This window comes from Myotis yumanensis, unplaced genomic scaffold (assembly GCF_028538775.1).
Source record: "Myotis yumanensis isolate MYYU_CA2020_CCGP unplaced genomic scaffold, mMyoYum1.0.hap1 SCAF_6, whole genome shotgun sequence".
NCBI classification, from domain to species: domain Eukaryota; kingdom Metazoa; phylum Chordata; class Mammalia; order Chiroptera; family Vespertilionidae; genus Myotis; species Myotis yumanensis.
The window spans coordinates 14,475,921-14,502,794 of record NW_027223757.1 but is presented as its reverse complement, the minus strand read 5'-3'; the positions used below and the strand labels follow the sequence as shown (position 1 = coordinate 14,502,794).

The 26,874-nt window shown below is 37.4% G+C and overlaps 2 protein-coding genes across 4 annotated transcripts in view; one reads left to right on the top strand and one right to left on the bottom strand.

Annotated features, from left to right (window-relative positions):
• Positions 1–437: 437 nt before the first annotated feature.
• Positions 438–20,598, top strand: SERINC1 (serine incorporator 1). The gene is made up of 10 exons (XM_070417589.1): positions 438–565; positions 7,153–7,314; positions 9,947–10,116; positions 14,762–14,841; positions 15,564–15,701; positions 16,995–17,164; positions 17,269–17,359; positions 18,600–18,744; positions 18,855–19,085; positions 20,338–20,598. Exons 1-10 carry the CDS (start codon positions 527–529, stop codon positions 20,471–20,473), a joined length of 1,362 nt encoding a protein of 453 aa, XP_070273690.1. The 5' UTR covers positions 438–526; the 3' UTR covers positions 20,474–20,598.
• A 5,201-nt stretch (positions 20,599–25,799) lies between these two features.
• HSF2 (heat shock transcription factor 2) overlaps positions 25,800–26,874 on the bottom strand; it is a 35,182-nt gene continuing 34,107 nt past the window's right edge. For 2 of the 3 annotated variants that reach the window (XM_070417587.1, XM_070417588.1), the window contains one exon: positions 25,800–26,810. In XM_070417587.1, the coding sequence (XP_070273688.1) occupies positions 26,518–26,810 (293 nt within the window). In that variant the 3' untranslated portion in view covers positions 25,800–26,517. The remainder of the gene's footprint in view (positions 26,811–26,874) is intronic. The other variant, XR_011471805.1, reaches the window with a different exon arrangement.

The following is a 26,874-nucleotide window of genomic DNA, read 5'->3' as shown; positions in this document are numbered from 1 at the left end:
GTAAAGGTGAGTCTCCCTCACATTGCCTTCTTAATTTGGCAAGCTGCAGTCCGCCCTGCCTTAGCCAGACGCTATAAAATCAGGGTATTATTATTATTAATAATTTTAAAATCTATTTTTATTGATTTTAGAGAGAGGGAGAGATAGAAACATCAACGATGTAAGGGAATCGTTGATGAGCTGCCTCCCGCAGGCACTCTACCGGGGATAGGAATGGAACCGGGACCTTTCAGTCTACCGGCCGACGCGCTATCCACTGAGCCAGCTGGCCAGGGCTCCGGCGGCGGGAATGAGAACGTTCCCCTGGGAAGAGTCGGTCGGGTTCCAGGGTTGCGCATGCGCAGTCTCAGCACCGCGCTCTCCCCGGCCTCGCCCCACCCCACCCCGCGGCAGAGGACGTGACGCCGGGAGGGGCGGGGCGCGCTCTGCGCCGGAAGTGGCTCGCAGATCGTAAATAAGCCCGGAAAACCGGGCGAGGCACTGTCTCCATTTTGTTGGCATTTGCCGGCCCGGCGACGCCTTGGCGATGGGGAGCGTCCTGGGGCTGTGCTCCATGGCGAGCTGGGTAAGGCGGCGTAGGCGGCCTTGGGGTGCCGGTGAGGGCGGGGGAGAAGGGGTTTGGGGGCCGCTGGAGGACCGGCGGGGACGTGGCGCCCCACCCAGCAGGGAGCGCCTGCCTCCCCCTTTCCCTTTCTCTTTCCCCCGGTCACTCCGACCCGTAGTCGGGCTCGGGTTCTTGCTCAGAGGACCGGGTGGCCGCTGGGGACGGTGGTGATGGGAGGGCGACTCCGATGGAGCAGCAGAGAGCTGAGGGTCCCCCCCCCCCCCGCCCCCGTCTTTGTGGAAGGCCGCTCCCCTTCTTCCAGGCCCCCTTCCGTCGCTGTCCTGTCCGCCTGGGCCTGGGCCCTGGGCCCTCGCTGCGCAGATCCGAGGCCCTTCCCGCCCGCGCGCTCCGTCTCCCCGCATCCCTCCCCGCACCCCTCCCCGCGCCCCCGGACTGCGGCACCGCCATCCCCGGGCCGCCCGCCTCTTTGTTCTGCGCGCAGGCGGAGCTGCCCGCCATCGGGGGCAGCCGGGCTGGGATGATGACACAGGAATAGTGTTTTGAAATAAGTAGCCCTATCGTGCGACGCAGTCCTATCATGCGGCCGGGCCCTGTATGAAGAAATCGCTCTACGTGCTTCCCAGGTGACCGGCGCCTGGGAAAGCGGTCCGTTCTGCAGCGTTCAGTGCCCTGCGTCTTTTGACACGGAGCATTCCGGCGTAACCTGAAATTCATTATGCGCACTTTGCGTTTTGATTAGGTAGCGTTGTTAAGAACGAAACCATTTTTCATTTCAATGGCAAGATTTCTTGATCTAGGTGGTACAAATAAACTTTAGTTTACAATAACCACACTTTCCCAAATAAAAAGTAAAACATTGATATTACAGTTAGGACATTTGTAGTTTGGGTTGAGATATTTGGATTCAAATCATGTTTCTTTAATCTATGAGCTCTAATTTCCACTTCTAACAATCGCTTGTCTGACTTCTCAAATTACTTCATTATGTACATTAGCCAGCATTTTATTTTGCATTTTTTCCCCAAAAAGTTATTAATATGGCTTGAATTTTAAATGTCAAATTGTAATAAAACAGTAAGTGGAGGTTGTAACTCCAACTCGGGTCGTTCTTGTAATTGGACAGGGAAACTAGGTATATATTTTTAATCTGAGTTAGGGAATTTACTTGCATTTATTGACTTTTATACAAGAGGCATATTTAGTGTAATAAATAAAATGTATTACAAAATAATAAATGATTATTATAAGATTGTTTTTTTGGGGGGGGAGATATAGTGTAATTTGGTTCACAAAGTTAGATTCTGTTCAGTTATCAAGTGGGCATTTTTTTGTATTTAGGAAAGCTTTAAAAGGAGGGGTAGATGTTTTCCATTTTGTTCTCATCTCCAGATCAGGGATGAGCAAACTTAAAGGACAATTACAGGTTACAGAAAAAAGTTTTAAGGGTTCAATATATGTATGTGTTTTAAGTCAGAAAGATAGCACCTTTAGTGAACAATGCGGGGAAAATGATATTCCTATATATGTTTTTAAAGTTCAGTTTTCCACCTTTATTGACTACAAACAATACTGTGATAGAATTGATAACTGCCTTTCCAGGGTACATAGGAAAGAGAGAGACAAAGAGGCAGTTTTCTTTTTTCTAGTGATTAGATCTCTGGCAGATAAAGAAATTAGGCGGCCAAGGTTATTCATGGTTCTAGGAGGCTATTGTGGTGAGTCTAGGAATGTATTGTACAGTATGCAGTTCTGATCATCTTTTCCCTTTCCTTCCTGGTGCCTTTGTCTCTTTCTTCCTGAGGAGTTGTAGTGCAGTTCCACAGCAATTAAAGGAGAATTTGCCTTTGAATATACACATCCATTTCTTCTGTAGTCTTAACAGTCAGTATGCTCATTTACCTAGAGGTTTTGACAAATCTAAAATTTATTCAAATTTTAATAAGTATTCACATCATTAAATTAGATCAGTAAGTAAAAATCCCTTTTTCATTCTACTGGTGTTTCTAAAGGGAACATGAGTAAATTCATATATTCAGCCTGCCATCTTTAACCAGAATCCCTTTGTATTATTTTTTTATATGTGGCCGTTATGTTTTATGACTATAATTACCACAGTTGCTTAGTTTTTGCACTAAACTAGTCATTGTTAAAGTGTGTTCCTAGACCCAGTAGCATCACCAGACTGGGAAACTTACTGGAAACATTGTCTAAGGCTCAGCATCCTGTTTTAATAATCCCTCCACTTAAGTGGATTCAAAGCTAAAAAGCATACCTTTTTACCATGGCTTCTCCTCAATTTTTGAAAAATTTTAACGTCATCTAATTAACCAAATTTTATCATATAAAATTTTCAAAAAGGGTCATGAATGCTGTAATCCCTGCATTCTTCATATTTAAAAATGTCTGTTAAATTCTTGAGAGACATTGTGGATTGGTTTAATGTACAGTTAACCCTGAACAAGGGAGGATGGTTAGGGTCACTGACTCCCATGCAGTTGAAAATCCAAGTATGACTTTGATTCCCCCAAAACTTAACTACCCTTGATATCTGAAGGGGTTTGGTTCCAGGACCCCTGCAGATACCAAACTTCATGGGTGCTCAAGTCCCCTGTATAAAATGTGAGTAAATACATGTAGTCAGCCCTTCCCATCCTTGGACTCCCAGCTGCAGATTAAAAATAGTATCAGATATTTATTGAAAAGAAACCACATATATGTGGACCAACACAGATCAAACCCATGTTGTTCAGGGGCCAACTGTACACTAATTAAGTACTTTTTTCATGTGTTTATTGGCTGTCCATATATTTTCTTTTTTTAAAAAATGTTTTCGCCATTTTTGTTTTCTAATTAAGTTTGATAATTCCTTATATTATGGATATAAATGAGTTATCAGATACCTGATTTGTAAATATTACCTTTAAGTCCGTGGCTTGTCTTTGTATTTTCTTAATGCTGCCTTTTAAAGATAAGTTCTTAATATTGATGAGGCCCAATTTATCAATTTTCTTTTTTTGTGGGTCACAATTTTTATGTGTTTTGTAAGTCCTTTGGGATCTCCATGTAGAGGATTATGTGTGAATGGAGGCACTTTTATTTCTTACTTTCCAGTGTATATATCTTGTCTTTCTTTTTCTTGCCTTGTTATATTGGCTAGGACCTCCAGTGTGAAGTTGAATACAAGTGGTGAGAACAGTTATCCTTGCCTTATTTTGGATCTTAGGGGAAATCATTCAAATTTTCACTATGAAGTTTGGATGGCTATGGATTTTTCGTAAATGCCCTTTATCAAGTTGAGGATATGCTACTCCTCCTTAGATGAAAGCTGTATTTGTTTATCATGGAAATTGAATTTTGTAAAATATTTTTTTCTAACATATTTTTTCTGTATCCATTGAGATGATCGTAATGTGTGTGTGTGTGTGTGTGTGTGTGTGTGTGTGTGTGTTTAGTCTGTTAATGTGGTGAATTGCATTGGTCAGTTTCCAAATGCTTTTCCCTACTACATCCCATCTGATCAGTGTGTTATCATTTTTTATATACTTTTGTTCAAGATTATGTTTTAGAATAGTTTTAGAATAGTTGCAGTTTCACGGAAATATTGAAAGGAAGGTACAGAGGTTTCCTATATATTCCCTGTCCCCATGCATATATAGCCCTCCTGATTATCAACATTTTTTACCAGGGTGGTACATTTTTTATAATTAATGAACTTACATTGACAGATTATAATCATCCGAAGTCTGTAGTCTACATAAGGGTTAACTTTTGCTGTTGGACATTCTGTGGGTTTGGGCAAATATATAATGACATATATCCACCATTATAGGAGCATACAAAATAAATTTATTGCCCTAAAAATCCTCCTTGCCTTGCCTATTCATCCCTTCACCTACTCCCAACCCCTGATTTTTTTTTTTTTTTTTACTGTCTCCAGTTTTTCCCTTTTCCTAAATATCATACAGTGGCAATCATATAGTATGTAGTCTTTTCAGATTAGTTTCTTTTATTTAGTAATATCCTCTCAAGATTTCTTCATGTCTTTTCATGGCTTGATAGCATTTTTCTTTTAGCACTGATTAATATTCCGTTGTCTGGATGTGCCATGTTTTATTTGTTCATTTACTTACTGAAGTACATCTTGGTTACTTTCAAGTTTGGGCAATTATGAATAAAGCTGCTATAAACATAGGTATGGGAGGCTGGTTCAACAAAGGAAAATCAATTAATGTAATCCATCACATCAAGTTTTTAAAAATCACATGATCACGTCAGTAGATGCAGAAAACACATTTGACAAAATTCATACCCTTGTTCATGAGGAAAACTCCCAATAAATTAGAAGTAGAGGGAACTTCTTCAACATGATAAAGAATATCAACAAAATCCCTACAGCTAGCATCATACTTAATGGTAAGAAACTAAAATCTTTCTCAGTAGAATCAGGTACAAGGCAAGAATGTTTCCTCTCACCACTTCTTTTAACATTGTCCTGGAAGTTCTACCTAGTGCAATACACAAGAAAAGGAAATAAAAGATAAAAGGTATACAGATTCACAGATGACATTATCATCTATGTAGAAAATCCAAAAGAATCAAGATAAAAAACTGGATCTCCTAAGCAATCATAGCAAGGTTGCAGTATACAAGGTTAATATATAAAAGTATATCACTTTTCTATATACCAGCAATTAAAATGGGCTTTTTGAAATTAAAAACATAATACCATTTACATTAGCATCCAGAAAAAACCCCAAAACTGAAATACTTAGGTATAATCTTGTAAGTACTTAGATACGTGCAAGATCGATATGAAGAAAACTACAAAACTCTGATGAGCAAAGTTTAAATGGACAGATACTCCATGTTCATAGATTAATAAAATCCATTATTGTTAAGATGTCAGTTTCTCAAATATGATCTATAGGTTCAGTGCAATCCCAGTCAAAATCCCAGTAAGTTATTGTTTGGATATTGACAAGTTGATTCTAAAGCTTATATGGAGATACAGAAGACTCCGAACAGCCAACTCAATATTGAAAACCAAAGCTGGAGGAGTGACACTACCCGGCTACATGATTTAGTATAAAGCTGTAGCAGTAATCAAGACAATGTGTTATTGGCAAAAGAAGAGACAGGTAAGTGGAACAGAATAGAGAGCCCAGAAATAGACCCATGTAAATATAGTCAACTGATACTTACTGAATACAAGTGGTGAGAACAGGTATACTTGCTTTGAGAGAGAATCAGTAGGAAGTAGGAAATACTTCTGTTAAAAAAATACTCTTGGGCTTTATTCTTGGACATAGGTGAGTTACTTGAAGATAATTTGATCTTTTTGATATTTACTTTTAGACTTTGTTAAGTGAGACTGGAGTGGCCTTTAGCTTATGGCTGATTTTTTTCCCAGTAACAAGGATTTTTCTTTCTAGCTGGTGGGAATACCAACTCCTCTTCCTGCCTCTCTTCCCATGGGTAATTTATTCAAATGTATGCACCAATCAGTGCTCTCCTGAAGACTCAAGTTGAAGCCTCTGCAGATCTCCAGGGCTGATTTTGCGTAGTTCTCTAGGATTCTGCCCAGTGAAGCTGTCTTCATTTCCCTGAACTCTCAACTCAGACTGCTGGTCTCAGTCTGGATCCCATGCCCTGCACTGGAAACCCCCCAGGCAGAAAGATGGGCCAATCATAGAGCTCACATTTCCTCTCTTAGAAATTACTATCCTGCATTGCCTCTTGTTAATTATCTGAAAATCATTGTTTCATTTATTTTTTCCCCTGATTAAGGCACTGTTCCTCTATCTTGGCCTGAGTTTATGTGCAGTTACATTAGAGAGAGTTAGCTGGCCTCAGTTCACTTATCTTATTTTGCCTAATTATCACTACCACCAAATCAGAAGAGGGAAAAGATAAGGACACCAATTTACTTCTTTTCTCTGGAGTATTTGAGACTTCTAGAATTTTGTGAATTCACTAGTATAATTTCTGGGGAGCTGGAGATGGGCTTGTAATCATGAATATTTCGTCCCTGTCCTGTTCCGCCCCCCCCCCCCCCCTTTTTTTTTCATTTGTTTTAGCTAAACATTGATTGCTGCTGGTGATTTTCTCCCTTGGTTGTTTTAACTGATTTTTTAAAAAATATATTTTATTGGTTTCACAGAGAGGAAGGGAGAGGGATAGAGAGTTGGAAACATCGATGAGAGAGAAACGCCGATCAGCTGCCTCCTGCACACCCCCTACTGGGGATGTGCCCACAACCAAGGTACATGCCCTTGACCGGAATTGAACCTGGGACCTTTCAGTCAGCAGGCCAACGCTCCATCCACTGACCTAAACCAGTTAGGGCTGTTTTAACTGATTTTATTCATTTTGCTTGATATAGGGACAAGCACTTTTATGTTTGACTTTGTTCAATCTTTACCCAGATGATACTAAGTTTTATAATTTACAGATAATATATGTGAGCCAAATACCTTTTATCCCTTGGTAATTACCTTAACTTCAGTTCTTTTTCTTTTTTGAATGGATAGAATGTAAATTTCCCCTGTCATTTTAAACTAGACTTATTTTTAATATTCTTTCCTCAGATACCATGTTTGTGTGGCAGTGCCCCGTGTTTGCTGTGCCGATGCTGCCCTAGTGGAAACAACTCCACTGTAACTAGGCTGATCTATGTGTTCTTCTTGTTTGTTGGAGTGTGTGTAGCTTGTGTAATGTTAATACCGGGAATGGAAGAACAACTGAATAAGGTTAGTATTTTTTTAAAAAATTAACTGAACCTATAGTGTGTGTATGCATGAAACTGAGTTTTTTTTTTTGTATTGGAAGCAGAATAATGTACAAAGTAAGATAATACATAACCTCAATTTTAATTGCTCATAATCTTAGGAAAAACAGACAATATAGTTATCTTATTAAATTCTGTGATGGTGATATAAAAAATGTGCTGTGCTGATAAGAGAAAACAAGTAATTCTAACCAAATAAATGCCAATTTCAATGGGTGTCAAGCAAAAGGGGCCATTCTGAGAATGAGTAGAACTTTTGTATTCAGAGATTGAAAAATAGGAAGCTGAATGAAGATAAAGAGCTTTTTGAACCTAGTATGTATGTATGCTTTAGGAAGATCCATCTGATAATTAGGATAGAAGTCAAGCAATTACGTGTGGAGGCTGTTGCAGTGATGTAATAAGTGAGTGTATAGAGGTTCTGAAATAGACTGTAGAAATGATGAATCTGGATTTAAATATTGGCAGTGATAGGATTATAAGTAATAGCAAGATTCTGGTCTTAGACAACTGGCATGAAACTGTTGCTGTTAACCCAGAAAAAAGTAATAAGAAGAAAGGGTGTTATATTTTTAAGATTTTTTTCGTGGAGTCAGGTTGTAAAAAGCGATGAGGAAAATACAATTTATTATAGTTTGTGGCATGTTGACTTGGCAGTACTGAACTACATATGTAAAGAGAGAGAGAGAGAATCAGTAGGAAGTAGAAAATATGAGTATGTAACTTAAAAAAGAAAGGGGGTTCGTAGAGAAAAGGGAACCTCTGAAGAAACAGTGAAAAGGAGAACCAAGAGAATGTACTGTTGTGCAGTCTTCAGAAAGAGAGTATTGGACAATGAGTTCATGACTTGAAAAAGCAGTTTCTTCAGAGTGTTGGGGCTAGAGGGGAGTGGGAGGGGAATCAGTAGGCCATGAGGAAATGTATCCAGTGTGTATAAAATGCTGATTTGAGGAATTTTATAGTGAAGATGGTGGTCTTAGCAGGAAACTGAGTTAAGGAAAGGATTTTTTTTAGAATGGGGAGATTTAATAATTTTATTTTGAGAGTAGTCAAAGATAAGAGATCTCATCTGTGTGTGAGAGAGAAAGAGGGAGAGGGAGAAGGTGGTCAAGAGAGGAGATACAGAAGTTAGCTGCCTTCCAAAGCAAGGTGAATGATAATAGAACCTTTGATGCTGAAAGAGAATATTTATGTCAGAGAACCTCCATTTCAAAGCATATAGTTTTATGCTTGGGGTTGGCTTTGGGGTGAGGAAAAAAATGGTAAAAGTTTGGATAATTAGATTATTATGATTTTTGAAAGTAGCTAGTATCATAGCTGGATGCTCAGTTAATCTCATTCTAAATCCTGAGTATAATAAGCAAACCATACCAAGAGATGTTCATATGATTTGTAATGGATTCAGTTGACAGTGTTTATAATAGTTTAGTTAGTGGATGTTAGTTCTTATCACCAAATATTTCTACTTCTCTGCTTTCCGAAGGTCATCAAAGATTTGCATTTCCTAGAGTATTTGTGATATGTAGGGTCATGTCCCTAGTACTGGTCAGTGAGTTGTGAGTGGATGTGATACACCTCAGCTTCTACTTGCTAATGCAAGATCTCCTTTCCTATTACAACATGTGCAACATTTGAGATGGCTTCTCCAGCAGCCTGGATTCCTGAGTTGACTGCACGTGAGCAGGAAATACACCTTTGCTGTTTTAAGCTGATACTTTGGGGTTGTTACTGTATGTACCAGCTTAACCTGACTAATATAGATGGCTGAAGTAACTTGATGGAAATCGGCCTAGTGGTGTACAACTCTAAGGGAGAGGGATATTTAAGGGTGCTAGTGAGTACATGTTGCAAGTGATTATGGGTCAATACATATTGCCATAAAGTTTAAATTGGGTTGGAAAGGTAGGATTTAAACCAGACGAAGAAAGGGCTTATTGACTGTAGAAACTAGCAAAAGGAAGTAGTACCTTCTTAGCTTAAATGTAATTTTAAATTCTCGTGTATACAAATAGTGTGCATAGCTCTGAGGACTACCCCCATTGAGTTCACTTAAATTTTTATTTATTTATTTATTTTGGTATTCTGATTCCAATGTGACTTTCCGAAATGGTCATCAGTCTTTTTCAAGATTCTAAGTTAAAAAATAAAAAAATTTATTCATTATCAGAAATAAGTTGTTATTTATATAGCATTGTTTTTAAAAAGCCATCATTATTCTCTTTAGGGTTTAAAAACTTAGTTGCTCTGTAATTCTTTAAACTTTTATTGATTATATTTTTCTCTTTTCCTATCTAGGTAATTCAGTATATCACAACAGAATGCAAGTTTTAAAAAATTCAGAAAAAGTCTGCAAGTCAAAATAGATTTATCTTTAGGATTTGCACTTGTAGTTTATCATGTGCTCACGTAAAGTGAAAAATGAATTAAACTTTTATTTATAAAAATGTTCCAGACTTACCTTGATTACATATTCAGCATTAACTGAAAAGCAGACTTTAATTTTCTAAATTTTTACTTAAAATACTTGATTACACAGAATTTTTATTTTTACTTAAAAAAATTCTAGATCACAAACTCTTGTTTTGTTTTATTAGATTCCTGGATTTTGTGAGAATGAGAAAGGTGTCGTCCCTTGTAATATTCTGGTTGGCTACAAAGCTGTATACCGTTTGTGCTTTGGCTTGGCTATGTTCTATCTTCTCCTCTCTCTATTGATGATCAAAGTGAAGAGCAGCAGTGATCCTAGAGCTGCAGTACACAATGGGTAAGTTTTTTAATGTAGTCAAATGCTGTTTAATGATGGGATACATTCTGAGAAATGTCTTGTTAGGCGATTTCATCGTTGTGCGAACGGCGACCATCATAGAGTGCACTTACACAAACCTGTAAGGTGTAGCCTGCTACACAACTAAGCTGTATGGTGTAGCCTATTACCCCTAGGCTATAAACCTGTATAGCATGTTACTGTACTTATTCATACTGTAGGCGGTTGTACATAATGTTAGTATTTGTGTATTTAAACAAATCTAAACAAACGGTACAGTAAAAGTATGGTATAAAAGATAAAAAAATGGTACAATTAATCATGAATGTAGTTTGCAGGACTGGAGTTGCTCAAGGTGTCGGAGTGAATAGTGAGTGAATGTGAAGGCCAAGGACAGTACTGTAGATAAACTATGAATACTGTACACTTAGGCTGCACTGAATGTAAAATAACACGAGATTAAATCAAACATGAGATAAAATGGTGCAATCAAGAGACATGGTAAACATGAGAGATATGAGGCTGCTGCTGGCATAACACAACATACTGTTTTACAGGAAAACTTGTTTTTGTAAATAGAAAAGACTACACTCTAAAATAATACGAAGTATAACATCCCCTGAAACTAATATAATATTGTATGTCAACTATAATTGAAAAATACATTTTTAAAAAGTATATTATAGTAAATATTAGAGGCCCGGTGCACGAAATTCGTGCACGGGCAGGGTCCCTAGGCTTGGCTGGCAATCAGGGCCTATCTGTGGGGCGACTGGCAGGGTGATGGGGGGGGCCCTGCTGGCACCCGCTGTGGCTGGCCTGGGACCTGCAGGCTGGGGGCAGCTCCTGTATTGAGCATCTTCCCCTGGTGGTCAGTGCATGTCATTGTGACCAGTCATTCCACGGTCGTTCCACTGTTCAGTCCATTTGCATATTAGACTTTTATTACATAGGATATAAGCCAATAATAGTTCTCTATTAGCATTATCTAGTTTATGTGCTGTACATGATTGTATGTGCTGTACTTTTATACGACTGACAGCATAATAGTTTTGTTTACACCAGTGTTGCCACAAACACGTGAGTAAGGTGTTGCACTACAATATTACCTCAGCTATAACATTATTAGGCCATATGAATTTTTCCATTCCATTATGGAACCATTGTCGTATAGGTTGTTGGTCTGTTGGTGACCTAAATGTTATTATGTGATGCATGACTGTAAACTTTAATATAAAAGTCTGGGTAGCCTGTTGCCAGTAATTTTGAATCTGTCTAAATAAACATTAAAGCCAAATAAATTTAAACAATTTATAGAATATTTTGTTAGTTATCAATGACAAAGAATATCCTCTTGTCTACTTGAGAATGTCAGACTTTGGAAACATAAACGTTAAATGTAAGCCTTCAGTCATTTATTGGTATAATCTTTGATGTATAATGTTTTATATTTTCATCTTAAGCGAAATCACCACTTCTGTGACTAGTAATGAGGAGCTTATTCTTCTTTCTCTTCTTCGCTTTTGGTGTGTACTTTACATAAAATAGAACTTGGTTCCCTAGACATACAATGCAGCCAAAATGAAAAACTTTATTCCTAAACACAGTGATTGATTACTTTTCTAAATGTTTGGTTGTACTGAACAATCTAGAAGGAAACTTTAGGGTTCCTTTTATTAATCTTCTATAATATAGAACACCATTTCTGGTACTCTGTTTGAAAATGTTAAATTTTATCTTTTTTCCCCCCTTAAGTTAAAAAAAATTTAAGTATTTGCTATTGCTTATTTACTTATCAGGGAAATTAGTCTATAATTTTCTTTTCTTGAGGTTAGGGTGGCATGCAGGCACTGACTGGGCTGGGTCTTGAGCTGGCGGTGAGCTAGCTGGTCGTGGCCTCGGTGACGAGGCTTCCCCTGTGCCAGTTGGGGCTCTGCGGAGCAGATGGAGGCTGGGCCCTGACTGCCAGCGGGGTAGGAAACCTTGTGGACCCACCCACCCCTACGCAGGGTGGATGCGGCCACAGCGGCGATGAATGTCCTACTGGAAGGGAACTTCTTGCTTTCTCTTCTGCCTCTGATGCAGAATTTGATGCTGTGGTTGGATATTTCGAGGGCATTATTATGGAGTTCCAGTTATGACAGAGAAACATTATGGACAACTACTACCAGGAGTTTGAAGACACAGAAGAGAATAAATTGGCCTACATGCCTATTTTTAATGAATATATTTCTTAGATAGAAAAGTATATTGATGAAGAGCAGCTGGAGCGGATTCCTGGATATAACATGGCAGCTTTCACAACAACTTTATAGCACCATAAAGATGAAGTGGCTGATGACATATTTGACATGCTACCAACATTAACCGATTTTCTGGCTTTTAAAGAAGTATTTCTGGATTACAGAGCAGAAGAAGAAGGCTGGGGACTGGACTTACACAATGGTTTAGTGGTAACTTCATTGTGCAAATCATACTCTGCTGACTTTTCAGAACAGTCTGTGGTGCTATGTCCCACCTCCAGGCAATGAGATTGTTCTGGAGAGCCGCAGCCAAATATACTGAGAGAGGCGTCGGCTAATGACAGAAGAATACATCGTGGAAAGACTAGCTCGGTTCTGCAACTCTTCATTAATGTTAAGTATTGATGGGTCACAAAAACTACCTGACTTTTCCTGGGACCTAGTGATCCTGAAAACCCTTGTGTGTCAGTGGACACCTCTCCCAGGGACTTTGAGTCTCAGGCTCCTCTGGAGCAAGCCCACATCCTGCATTCCCCCTGGGCGCCTTCCACAGCATACACAGTGGCGTGTCAGCAACCACCATCACCAGCCCTCTTTGTTCCAGAAGGTTTTGCATGAATATTGTGCACTCGGAGCTTTTTATATGCATTAAAGTTTCAGTTCTCAATGGAGTTTTTGACTTGAGAAATGTTTATGTGGATGTTCCTGAAGCCAAGTGCCTGCGTTGAGATTTCTGGAGCTCCTGTTATCACAGCTAGTCTTGACTGGGAATCAACTGAGCAGAGATGTTCTTGAACTAAATCCTACATGTGAAAACCAATTCCTAGTCTTACATTTGCAGTCCTTGTATCATTATGTCTTCTGCTGGTCCTAATGAAGTCCTACTGTTTCCAGAAATCTCTTAAGCATTTTTGAAAAAAAAAAACCACCATTTTTATAGATGAATACTCAGCCTACCCTAGTAGTTATAATCTTGGAGCTTCCATGATTACTCTCTTAAAGATGAATTATTACGTACTGTGTGCTTTTTAAAAGTATTTTTTTATTGATTTCCGGAAGGGAGAGGGAAAGAGAGAAATAGAAACATCGATGAGAATCATTGATTGGCTGCCTCTTATACATCCCACACTGGAGATCGATCCTATCACCTGGGCATGTGCCCTGACCAGGAATCGAACTGTGACCTCCTGGTTCATAGGTCGATGCTCAACACTGAGCCATGCAGGCCAGGCTGTGCTGTGTGCTTTTTAAAGCAAAAATGCGCCCTAACTGGTTTGGCTCAGTGGATAGAGTGTCAACCTGGGGACTGAAGGGTTCCAGGTTCGATTCCAGTCAAGGGCATGTACCTTGGTTGCTGGAATATCCCCAGTTGGGGGTGTGTAGGAGGCAGCTCATTGATGTTTCTCTCCCATCGATGTTTGTACCTCTCTATCCCTCTCCCTTCCTCTCTGTAAAAAATCAATAAAATATATTTAAAAAAATAAATAAAGCAAAAATGCTTTTTTTAAAAAAAATTTTGGCACTCCTGTTTTACTGGGCACTGGTGAATGTGTACTTATGCTGAACATATAGTAACAGGTATTCTTTTCTTATAGCATGTGAAGTGTTTGTGCAGATTTGCTTAAAACCCTTTCTGTATAAATCAGTTCTTTGTTAGGTATTCCTTTAGGGTAGGGACTGTGCAATTCTTTCTTCTTGTCAAAACCTTTCTACTAAGACAGTGTTCCACTGGTCTAGTTCAGCATGAGTTGAAATAGCAAACAGTTCTCTGGTCATCTGTCTGCTTTGATTTAGTACATTGGCTTAAGTAAAAATAAGAATCTGTACTGACTTTTCACTTGGCTGTTCTGGTTTTAGAAGATGAGCTACAGACTGTGTGTTTTTGTACTGTTAACGGTGCTTACTACTTTTGTACTGTGAGTTAAAAGAACAACATCAAAGGCCCTGGCCAGGTAGCTCAGTTGGTTTAGAGCTTGTCCTGATACACACCAGGTTGCAGGTTTTATCTTGGGTCGGCACAAATGAGAAGCAACTAATGAATACAAAAATAAGTGAAACAACAAATGTTTCTCTCTCAAAAATCATTAAAAAAACTTACCCAGTTGAACAATGTACATTATATTTTCACATATTATCGCACTTAATTACATAAAATAAACCTGTGAAATGAAACTGAGTCTCATTTTATTGTAATGAATTAAATATAAAAATATTCTCCTTAAAATTGTCCTAAAGCAGTATACATAGTAGTCTTTACTTCTCATTCTCTGGATATCATCATAAAAAAATAGAACAGTAACATGAAGTATAACTATTCTTCAAGGTGCTTTTAAAAGATTTTATATATGACATTATTGAATGACTTGTTTATTAATAAAAAATCATATTTCCTATTCTTTTAGATTCTGGTTCTTTAAATTTTCTGCAGCAATAGCAATTATTATTGGGGCTTTCTTCATTCCAGAAGGAACTTTTACAACTGGTAAGAAATATACATTTTTAAAATTGTATGATATTGATATTTTTTAAAGAAAGTTAAAGAATTACCTGGAACTATAACTGTTTGTTTCTTTGTTTTGTTTTCCTTTTCTCCCAGTTGGCAAAATCAAAGCATTTATGTAAAATTAGAGGCCCAGTGCACGAATTTCGTGTGGGGGAGGGGGGTGTCCCCCTCAGCCCAGCTTGCACCCTCTCACAATCCGGGACCGCTGGCTCCTGCCTGCTTTCCTGATCACCCCTAACTGCCCCTCCTGCCAGCCTGATCGCCCCTAACTGCCCCCACTGCCGACCTGGTTGCCCCCAACTGCCCCTGCTCCCCCTCCCCCCACCCCACCCCCCGCTGGCCTAACTGCCCCGCCTCCCCTGCCGTCCTGGTCGCCCCTTACTGCCCTTCCCCCCCGCCAGCCTGGTTGCCCCAAACTACCCCTCCTTGCTGGCCTGGCCGCTCCTCACAGCCCCCCCCTTGCTGGCCTGGTCACCCCATGCAGCCTGCTGTTAAGTCATTTGGTCGTCCCTCACTAACCCCCCTGCTGGCCTGGTCGCCCCACGCAGCCTGCTGTTTGGTCATTACTGTGAGGGTGCTCTGGCCAATTTGCATATTACCCTTTTATTAGTGTAGATTGTATTTCCCCTTTTGTGTATTGCGATAGTGACAAATAATAAAAACTGAAGCAGCCACTGATTTGTATGTTTTCTTTCTTTCAGTGTGGTTTTATGTAGGCATGGCAGGTGCCTTTTGCTTCATCCTCATACAGCTTGTCTTACTCATTGATTTTGCCCATTCATGGAATGAGTCATGGGTTGAAAAGATGGAAGAAGGGAACTCAAGATGTTGGTATGCAGGTAAGTTTTTGTCTTACAGAATAGCTTCAAGATAGCTTAATTTTGAAGATGGGAGCAGTATGAAATTACCTCAAAAAAGTAAAAAATGGAACTGCCTTATGACCCAGCAATTCCACTTCTGGGAATTTATCTGAAGAAACCCAAAATACTAGTTCAAAAGCATATACGCACCTCTATGTTCATTGCAGTGTTATTTACAATAGCCAAGATTTGGAAGCAGCCCAAGTGTCCATAGTAGATGAGTGGATAAAAAAACTGTGGTACATTTACACAATGGAATATTACTCGGCTGTACAAAGGAAGAAAATTTTACTCTTTGGGACAGGATAGATGGACCTGGTGACCATTATGCTAAGTGAAATAAGCCAATCAGAGAAAGAGAAGTACTATAGTATGATTTCACTTGTGTGTAATGTAATGAACAAACTGAACTACCAAGCAACATAGCAAGCAGACATCTCTGATGGGTGGGTGAAGGATGTTAGGGGAAGAGGGATTGAGCAAAAAAATTAAAATAGAGAGAAAGATCTCATGGACACAGCCAACAGTGTAGTGATTGTAGGGGGTAGAGTGGAAGAGGCTATAGGGGATAAATGGTAATAGAGGTACATACAGATTTAAAAAATACCTTAAGTAATATTCCCCTTCTAGTTATTTTTTTCTGTATTTTGAAAATAATTTTTAGCGAAAGTGACTGTTTTATAAGGTCTGTAATATAGTTAGCACTCTATTTTTTTTTTTTTTTTGGTCTGACCCCATCAGTCTATAGCAGGTACACTGCCACAGTGGAGCAGACAGTTAAAAAAAAATTTTTTTTTTTCAGAGAGGGAGAGGGAAAGAAACATCAATGATGAGAGAGAATCATTGATCAGCTGCCTCCTGCACAACCCCACACGGGATCGATCCTGCAACCTGGGCATGTGCCCTGACCTGGAATCAAACCGTGACCTCCTGGTTCATAGGTCGATGCTCAACCACTGAGCGACACTGGCTGGGCTAGTTATCACTCTTTCACAACCATCATATTTGCTCAACCACTAAGCCACACTAGCCAGGCTAGTCATCACTCTTTAAAAACAATCATATTAGTATGTTACTAACTTGAAAACAATAGCAGTGAGCTATATGTAAAGAGTATAAAATTATTCTGTAATAAAGTTCAGGATATTATTTCCTCTTTTCATAGCCTGCATAATGCTCACAATTTTAGTTGCTTAAATATAAGTAAAACAAGGTTAGGCAGTTTCTAGTATTTGTGATAAATCTAATTGTCCAATTATATTTCTTCCACAGCTTTGTTATCAGCTACAGCTCTGAATTATCTGCTGTCTTTAGTTGCTATCATCCTGTTCTTTGTTTACTATACTCATCCAGCCAGTTGTTCCGAAAACAAAGCATTCATCAGTGTCAACATGCTCCTCTGCCTTGGTGCTTCTGTAATGTCTATACTGCCAAAAATCCAAGTATGCTCTTTATATAATTAGTGTGTATGAAACTTCTACTTTGCTGAGTTTTTCTAAATCTTAGATGATCTTAGAATATTTATCTCCATTGCTTATTTTTTTAGGAATCACAACCAAGATCTGGTTTATTACAGTCTTCAGTGATTACAGTCTACACAATGTATTTGACATGGTCTGCTATGACCAATGAACCAGGTATGTTTTGTTTGCTTGGGTTTATTTTTTTTAAGGAATCCTGCAACTTTTATTTTTTCCAGAGATGGTCATTTTGTGAAATTAAGCTATTTAAAGATGAAGACAAATGCATGATTTCACTCACACGTGGAATGTAAAAACAACAAAAGAACAAACTCATAGAGACAGACAACAGATTGGTGGTTACCAGAGGGCAAGGAGTGCTAGAGGAAGGGCGAACTGGGTAAAGGGGATCAACTATTATGGTGGGTGGCGAAGACAGTTATTCCTAGAGGAATAGAGTATGGAAATAATACCATTTCCATGTTTGATGTATTGCTATATACTTTTTAGTTTCTTTCACTAACAGAATTATAAGAAATTACATGAACATGACAAGAAATATACCTGATTTGCACAGTGCATATGATAAATAGGAAGAAATAAAATATTAATTCAGTTGTAGACAGTACAGTTTATTTTCACTAAAGATTTTTTTTATCTATTACTACCTTGCAAGTGAATAATTGAGCTTTGTAATAAATCTCTTTATAGGTCAGTTACATTGCAATTCATGGGAATAGAAGCCAATATATTTCATTTGAGGTAAAAAAAAATGGTTGAGGAATTACTGTTTTCTGAGAAAAACACACAAACATTTTGTAAACTTCACTGAATACTTTACCAACTCTACTTTTATCTTAGGAAAGTTAAGAAACTGAATAAGCATCAGGTCATTATGGCTTAATGTATTTGCACAAAGCATTTGTTTGCATTCTAATAATTGGTATTATGTGTAAGCTATTTTATAACAATGTACTTTGATAGATTGCTAAACTTCATAGTCACTATTGGTATATCACAATATAGAGTCAAAAGCCAATGAATTTTGGTGTAAAACACCTGAATTCCTAAGTCAGCTAGAGATTCATTTATACTTTGAGAGCTTACTAGTATTTTTAAGCTCTGTCTGAGGTTGAAAATGAAATTATTTAACTTTTCCAAGCACTGCTATAAAATTAACAATATAAAACTTGGAAGCTTTCATTATTAACATAAATACAATGTCTTAAAGTATTTTGTTGTTACATTTGTGCCCTTTTTCAGAAAACCTTTTTGAATTTGTAAGGGTATAGAGAATGAAAAAGAACAATTATACCTTGAAAAATAATGTTTTAACTATTCTAACATATTAACTCAGATTGGTGGTGGGTACTAAATTGAATACTCAATTAGGTTATAATCTTAATTTACATTGCAGAAACAAATTGCAACCCAAGTCTGCTAAGCATAATTGGGTACAATACAACAAGCATTGTCCCAAAGGATGGAGAGTCTGTCCAGTGGTGGCATGCTCAAGGAATTATAGGACTAATCCTCTTTTTATTGTGTGTGTTTTATTCAAGGTAAGAAAAATTACGGAATTTTTTTATACAAGAAGTCTATAGATATTCATTTATAAATCATTTTTTAATGTCCTTTTTCTTCTCTCTTCCTAAACTGTCTTTCCATTCAGTATCCGTACTTCGAACAATAGTCAGGTAAATAAACTGACTCTAACAAGTGATGAATCAACATTAATAGAAGATGGTGGACCCAGAAATGATGGATCACTTGAGGATGGAGATGATGTTCACCGAGCTGTAGATAATGAAAGGGATGGTGTCACTTACAGTTACTCCTTCTTTCACTTCATGCTTTTCCTGGCTTCCCTTTATATCATGATGACCCTTACCAACTGGTACAGGTACATATATTTTGTTAAACTTTGCATGTGGAAATTCTGATAGCTTTTTCTTAATTCCATTGCAAAGTATGGTCTGAAGTACTTTTTATCCTTCAATGTATTTCAAAACTCGCAAAATGAATATTGAGATTAGTGTGCGAAATGTACTTTACTTCCATGCTTTTGTGATAACATTGAAATACTTAAAAATCTTGTAGATTAAAATGTGAAACTACTATTTCCTATAGAAATACATGTTGGTAGTTTATCCAATAGCTTGCTATTTTTTAAATTCCCAACAAAATACAGTAAAAGATATATCTTCTGGTTTGTTCAAACCTTGTCATTAAGGCTTTAATTGAAGTGTGAATACATTAATGTAGATGGTTCCATAGAACTTCTTCAAAACTAATTTATGCTTTTTTTAATCCATAAATCCTTTTCTGATGAGAGGAAGGTAGCAATTTATATTATTTTTGAAAATTCAAATTTTGTCCAAATGATTACTGAAAGATTTGATCTAAGATTCAAGGTGAACTATATGTTTTGGGCAGTTGTGTTTTTAATAATTTTTAATGCATAATACCTTTAACTTGTAATAAGACTTTAAGTACCAGCAAAAAAATTAGAAAAAAATTACTCTGCTTCATTTCTTTGAGAGCAGCCTTTACTGAAACTTACTATTGAAAAATGAACATTTTAAAAGATTTCTACAGTGTAACATATTAAGTGTAAGAATCCACATAGTTCTCAGTAATTCACAGCTCTGGCTTGCAGGTAATAAGAGTAAGTTTAAAAGACTTTATATCAAAAGTATACTTGCTATGTTTCATTAACACAAAAATCAGCTAGGTTTGGGATGTATATCCTTCCCAGTCTTAAATCTGAGAGGGGGATGCGGGAGGAGTGAGTTCCCCGTATGTGCTTTGAACAGATACAGTACAGGATTGATATGTCTTCTGTGTTATAACATCTTACTTATCTAGAGGTTATGCTCCATTTCTCTGCTGTCGTAACTACTAAGCTAGAAATACAGAAACCCTCTGAGTGTTATGTAAAAAACTACTTTAGATGCCTGTCTTTTACTCCTTTAAAGAAAATTGCTTTTTAGCTTCACATTATTATTATTGTACGGAAAGCAAGACAAACAGATTAGTCAGCAACTATAGTATCTGTTATCGCTAACTATATACAAAGAACACTTCTGAAATAATGAGGTAACTTGATGGCTGATCATTCAATACCTCTCCTTTTTGTTTTCTTTAAATTTCAGGTATGAGCCTTCTCATGAGATGAAAAGTCAGTGGACAGCTGTCTGGGTGAAAATCTCTTCGAGTTGGATCGGCCTTGTACTCTATGTTTGGACACTGGTGGCACCACTTGTTCTTACAAATCGTGATTTTGACTGAACAGGACATCCAGCATGAAAGTCCCAGTTTGATCATTGCTTATTGGAAATTAATAGTATTTCAAACTTTCGTAAAGTTGTGTATGTGTGTGCTTCCCATAAAACTTCTCCAGTGTTCTGGCATGAGATTTTGCTGCTTGCCATTTTATTCATTGTATTCTTGCCAAGTGCATTGATAGGTGTGTTAGAATGAATCACAGAGGTTTTATGAGTATGGTGGAAAGTTAGGGAAAGTGGACATTAGGTTCATCTTGTTCTGTACCTGTGAAAATAATAGTAAAAAGAGAACTTGACAATTTTAAATTTTGTTAGAACTGAAGCTGTATCTTAGAAAGTATAAAAGGAAGTGGCTGCCTTTTGAAATACTTGATGCCTTGCCTTACAGGAGATTGCAAAGAACATGAGCTATTTAAAAATTATGTAAACAAGTCACTTAAATGGCAGTTGTCTGAAAAATCTTTTCAGGTTTTTCCATTATATAAATATAGGAAACTTATACAGGTGGGGAGTGTTTGAGGGACAATAATGTAGGTTATGATGAAGATTGAGATTTCAAAGAAAGATTGGTGGTGAGCACTAAATTAAATACTCACCTAGGTTATAATCTTCCTTGGGTAGAGATGGCCTTCCACACCAACATAGTGAACCTTGTTTTGGTCATTGTAAACATGTGCGAAAGTAAGGTGTTAATGGAGATGCTGGGAACTCTGAAGGATGTAGACAAAGGTTTTGAAAAGGATAATCATGAATTAGAAGGAAGTTGGTGAAAATCACCTTGAAAGTTCATTTTGAAAATCAAAGGTGTTAAACTTTTGACAGGACAACAAGAAACTGCAAATACTAGGCTTTAGTAGATACTCAGACAAAATCTAGTCCAATCCTCCTATTTTAAAAATGAAGCAACTGAGGCACAGGCTTAACTCAGATAGCTAATTAGTGGCAAAGCTGGGAAGTCTTAAGCCAAAATAGCTGACATTCAAAACTTTATTAACAAAAAACAAAAGGAAAACACATAATAGATTTTACATGTGAGTACTGGTGGGTAATTTATGTGATGTGGATTGCTGGTGTCCAGCTTGCCTTCTACTTTTAAACTAAGGTCATGAGAATGATGGAATGCTGTACAATAAACTGCTTATAGTATACTATACAGTTTAAAAAGTGTTTAAAATGCTTTTGTATCTGCTGCCACCTAATTAATATGTATAGGTTATTATAATCTTAAAAATCAAGCAGTATAACAGCCAATTAGAAACTTAGTTACTTGTGTCATTAGTGAGTATATTAATCTACATTTACTTCTTTTAATGTATTTATTAATTTAAACGAAATACAATTCAACTTAATCCCCCTTTATTCTGTATTGATATTGTGTTCCATGATTTGACTGACTGTATTCTCTCTCTAAATAAATGAATTAAGAGAAAGTGCGCACTGTATTCTTTATCAGCTCAAATTTAGGTGACTTTAATACTCAGACCTGTGTTCCTCCTGTGTACAAAAGAACCTGGCACTAGAGGAGTGATGGCGAACCTTTTGAGCTTGGCATGTCAGCATTTTGAAAAACCCAAACTTAACTCTGGTGCCAAGTCACATATAGAAATTTTTTGATATTTGCAACCATCGTAAAACAAAGACTTATATTTTTGATATTTATTTTATATATTTAAATGCCATTTAACAAAGAAAAATCAACCAAAAAAATGAGTTCATAGGTTCGCCATCACTGCACTAGAGGGTTAACTGACCATTTTCTCTCCTGAAAAATAGTCTTAAAGGTGATATTTACTCTTTTTTGTCCTCTGAAAGTAACCCCTACCATTAGATCTCAAAGGTGATTAAAGTTGGGTTCTCCTGAAGAACTTTTAGGTGGACCAGCTTAGTTTGGAGAATATTTTTAATTCTCTTGAAGATTCTATACTTGCTGTATCCTCCAGGCATTTTTTTCCTAAGTTGCCATTTGATGATTCTTTCTCTTATTCTTAGGATAGTATTTTTTAAATCCTTTACTAAAAAAAATAATAATAAAATACTAAAAAAATGCTCTATTCCATATGAATTAGAAGTTTTATTACATTTTATTCAATAACTCATTTGAAATGGTCTGAGTTTCTCCAATATTATACACAAAACAATGTCCACAAAACTCTTGGATGTTTACCCAGAACTAATGTTCACACAAGAAATTACATAAGTATTCATAGGAGCCCAACAGGTGAAGGTTTAAACACAGTGGTACATCTGTATCGTGGAACACTAAAGAGTGAACTACTGGTACAACTTGAATGATCTCCAGGGCAGTATGCTGGGTTATAAAAACTAATCCCAAATGGTCACATATGGTGGTGTACTTATATAGCATGCTTGCAATGATAAAATTAGAGAAACGGAGGACAGGTTACTGGTTCCCCAGAGTCAGGGATGAAGGGATAGAGGAATCCTTGTGGATGGGTTAAGTGTTTAGTTTTATAAATTGCCAAACTATTTTCCAGAGTAGCATTTCATAGTCACACCTTCGATTTGGGTTCGGTTTCTTTGAATTTTTGCATTTGATATCACTTACTTTAGCTGTCCTGAGAGAAATGTGGTATCATTGTGGTTCTAATTTGCCTTTCCCAAATGGCTAATGGACAATATCTTTTCATGTGCATTTATGCCATCCATGTGTCCTCTGGTGAAATGTCGATTCATGTCTTTTTGGCCTTTTTCTAATTGGATTGTTTTTTTTAATTTGTGTTGAGTTTTTTATATATTTTAGGTACTTGTACTTTATCAGATAGGCAGTTTGCACATATTTTCTCCCAGTCTGTAGCTTTGTCTTTCCATCTTAACAGGGTCTCTGCAGAGCGAAAGTGTTTAATTTTGATTGGATTCCATTGTCCTTGTCTTGCTGCCCAGTGACATCTCTAAAAGCATCCTTATTTACTGGGCAAAAGCTGTTCTTCACCCTTAATTTTCTCAGATATATATTTAGTATAAAGAGAGCTTCTGTTAATTTTGTAGTTATTAGAACCAATAGGATACATATATGGAAGTGGCTCACTGATTGCAAAGCTGATGGGTTTAAAATATAGCTGGCAGACAGAAACACATAAACTGACATGTGTAAGGCATTGGCACCATGGCCACTTGAGTTGTTTTTGAGACAGCATGGAAGATATTGTTGAACCTTTGGGCTCACAGAAATGTTCCTTTGACATTCCAATCTAAGTTAAGGTTAACGGTGAGAAGTTAACATTGACAGTATGTACCTTGACATATATTGAAAATGGCACTTCACCTCTGTAGTCTTTCCCAAAACCTAATAACCTCAGTCTAACCATGAAAAAAAAATCAGGTAACCCCAAATGGGGGGACACTACAAAATAACAGGCACTGTTCCTCAGAACTGTCAAAGTCTAGCTTATTTGTATTATAGTCTGTTTGATAGCAATTTCTTGAAATAGGTTGATTTTGCTCTACTGCCCAATGTGCAACCAGTTCTCAAAAAAAAAAAAAAAAAATTCCTATCTGTTTGAAACAAAGGTCTAGGTGCTAATTCTTAAATGTAGGATTCTGTATATGTTCATCAAAACGTCATACAACAAAACCAACTATATCATAGGCTAATTGATATAAACAATTAAGTTCATCTGGCATATTTCTGTTCACAAAAACATCACCAAACTTCTAAAGACCCCAAATACTTATAGTATTACACATAGAAATGTGTTCTATACATCATTTTAAGAAAGATTAATAAAAACAAGATAATTATTTTCTAGTCTGCTTATTCCAGTTCATGTGCAGGTGGCCAGAGCCTATCACAGCAGCTCAAGGCTCCAGGTGGGAACCAAAGTTGGTCAGGACACCCTTCCATCACGGGGTACACTCACACCCACACCCACTCTACTGAGACAATTTATTGACAGTGATTAACCTCACGTGCACATCTTTGGGACATAGGAGGAAACGAGTCCGAGAGAAAATCCACACAGACATGGAGAGAACATGCAAACTACACAGTGGCCCCAGCTGGGAATTGATTTCCTCATCAACGTTAACGAAACAACAGTGAATGTAATAATGGAGGACCAGCTGTAGCGACACACCTTGAAAAAAACATTTAGCTCTCTGTAAGTTACAAGCTACATCCTATTTTATCTCTTTGAGGTAGAAGAAAGTTGGAGGGGGATAGAGATGGGAGTTACCCTCTAAATTTACTGTCTTCATATGGTGGTAATTTGTTTTTCAAGTAGTACACAGAGACTTTCTCTAGTAAACACAAACCAAATTATTTTTAAAGGAATCAGTTTCCAGATCTCCAATTTTCATGCGTACCTTCCTAAACTTGACCTGCTTGAAAAGATGCCTCAGGACAAGGCTTTATCCCCCTTAACAATTATTCTTTTCACATTAGACAAAATAGATACACCTTCTATCCATTCTGAATCTTAAAATGTCAACTTAAAATTACTAAGGGATATAAAGTTTTCCAAAATCATTTTAGAATACTTTCACAGCTCCAAAATTTCCCCAAAGAGAAGAAACTTGATCATATCCCAGTGAGGAAGGGAAGAGAAAAAGAGAAGGTCTCAAGTTCTCTCTCCTCTAAGTCAACTCTTTTCACCTGAAAACGTCTAGAAAGCTTATGCAGAAAATTATTCTGAGGTCTTTAATTAGTTCACTGAGATCCCATTGTCTGAGCCAAATATTTTAGAATCTGCTAAGAAAGGGTTTTCTATTCCTCTGCTAGGCTTTACTTTGAATTTTTGCATCATAGCAAGAGAAATTCCAAGATATCAAGAGACAGAATATGGCCAACAGGGAAGCCACCTGTGTAATACCTCATTAAGTAGCCCCATAAAATATTCAGGCAAAATATTCAGGCACCATACTGCTTCCAGCCTCCTGCCTGATCTTCAAGTGATAAAAGAGATGGCCTTATCTTGCATTAAGTGTCTATAATCCTCTGAGCACCTGTCCCAAAGAGACAGTGACCTGACTTTCTCTCAGAACAAAAATTATAGGCCCTTAGTGGCATCCAGTGATAATGTTCTTTACTCATTTGGAACAATGAGAGGCATAATTCTCTCAGTTCTTTATTAGAAACAGAAAGCAAGCCACTATAATTTTTAAACAAAGAACTATAAAACATTAAGTTTAGAGACTTTGTATTTCTCCCTTTTTGCAATACAGTCTATCTTTTGAGATGAGGCACAAAGATCATGATGTAACTCATATTAAGAAAGGACAATACAGTTTACAGTTTAAGTCTATCTACTTCGTATGAAAAGGAAAAAAAAAATGGTTCATGTGGATGTCACCTCCAAAGAAGACACATAATAAACACTAGAATGCAACATTCATTATATTTATTTTACTAAATATTATGGTTCAAAAAACAAACCAAAAACTTTTACTTAAAACTAGTCCAACTAGGTGGATTGGGCTGACACCATCCCATCCCCTTCTAAGTATACAGAACTGGAACCATATCAGACAGCAAGCACTCATGTATACTTTGCCTTTCCTGATGAACATGAATGAACTTCTCTGAACCAAGAGAGACAAATGAAGTTTTACAAGATACAGGCACTTTATGTTCCCAGTTTTAAAAATAAGCCAAGTGAAAAATACTTAGTAAAAGTAATTGGAACAGAGAAAGCTTTAGGAGTTCTACCATTAATTTTAGTGACTTACACTCAATGCCAACAGACAGCATCAAACAAGTAAAACAAATAAAAGTTTAACCTGGGTTAATGGGCATATATATAAAAAATAATTCAAATTTACTACAATCAGAAAAAAATGCCCACCTGAATCCAACTTAAAGATATGCAATAATGTGCATTACATTTTGTGTACCTATACAGCTGAGTAGTATCTGAAAGCTTTGCAAGACTTTGTGGTTAGTGAGAAAAGCAAAAGGTGCTTTTGATTCCACAGTATCCAATTAAAACAAAACAAAGCAATTTACAAAAAAACGGGTACCAAATAATACTTTAAAATAAATAGTTCATCATTTTGATGAATATATACATGTAGAGTCCACTTCTTGGGAATTTAGCTATCTAAAAGTGGCATATCACTATCCAGAGGTGCAGGAGCCAGTTCACATAAATAGAACAGTGTGGCTTCACTAGCTTCGGCTTCAGTCAACGGCTCCAGGCGAACAAGCTTACTTTGGGTTGGTTCTGGGTCCAGGCTGCTATCCAGAAGCTCATCAACTTCTATGGGCTTATCTACAGAGGACATAACTTCTGATGATGCTGTGCTCCCCTGTTCAACAGCAGAAGCAGGGTTCCCATCAAGGAATGCAAGGAGTGGAAAGGCAGTGTACTGGATAAGCTGTTTATCTATAACAATGATTAGAAAAAAAGCACTTTTATCACCAGCTTATACAGAGTTCAAGATGAAAGT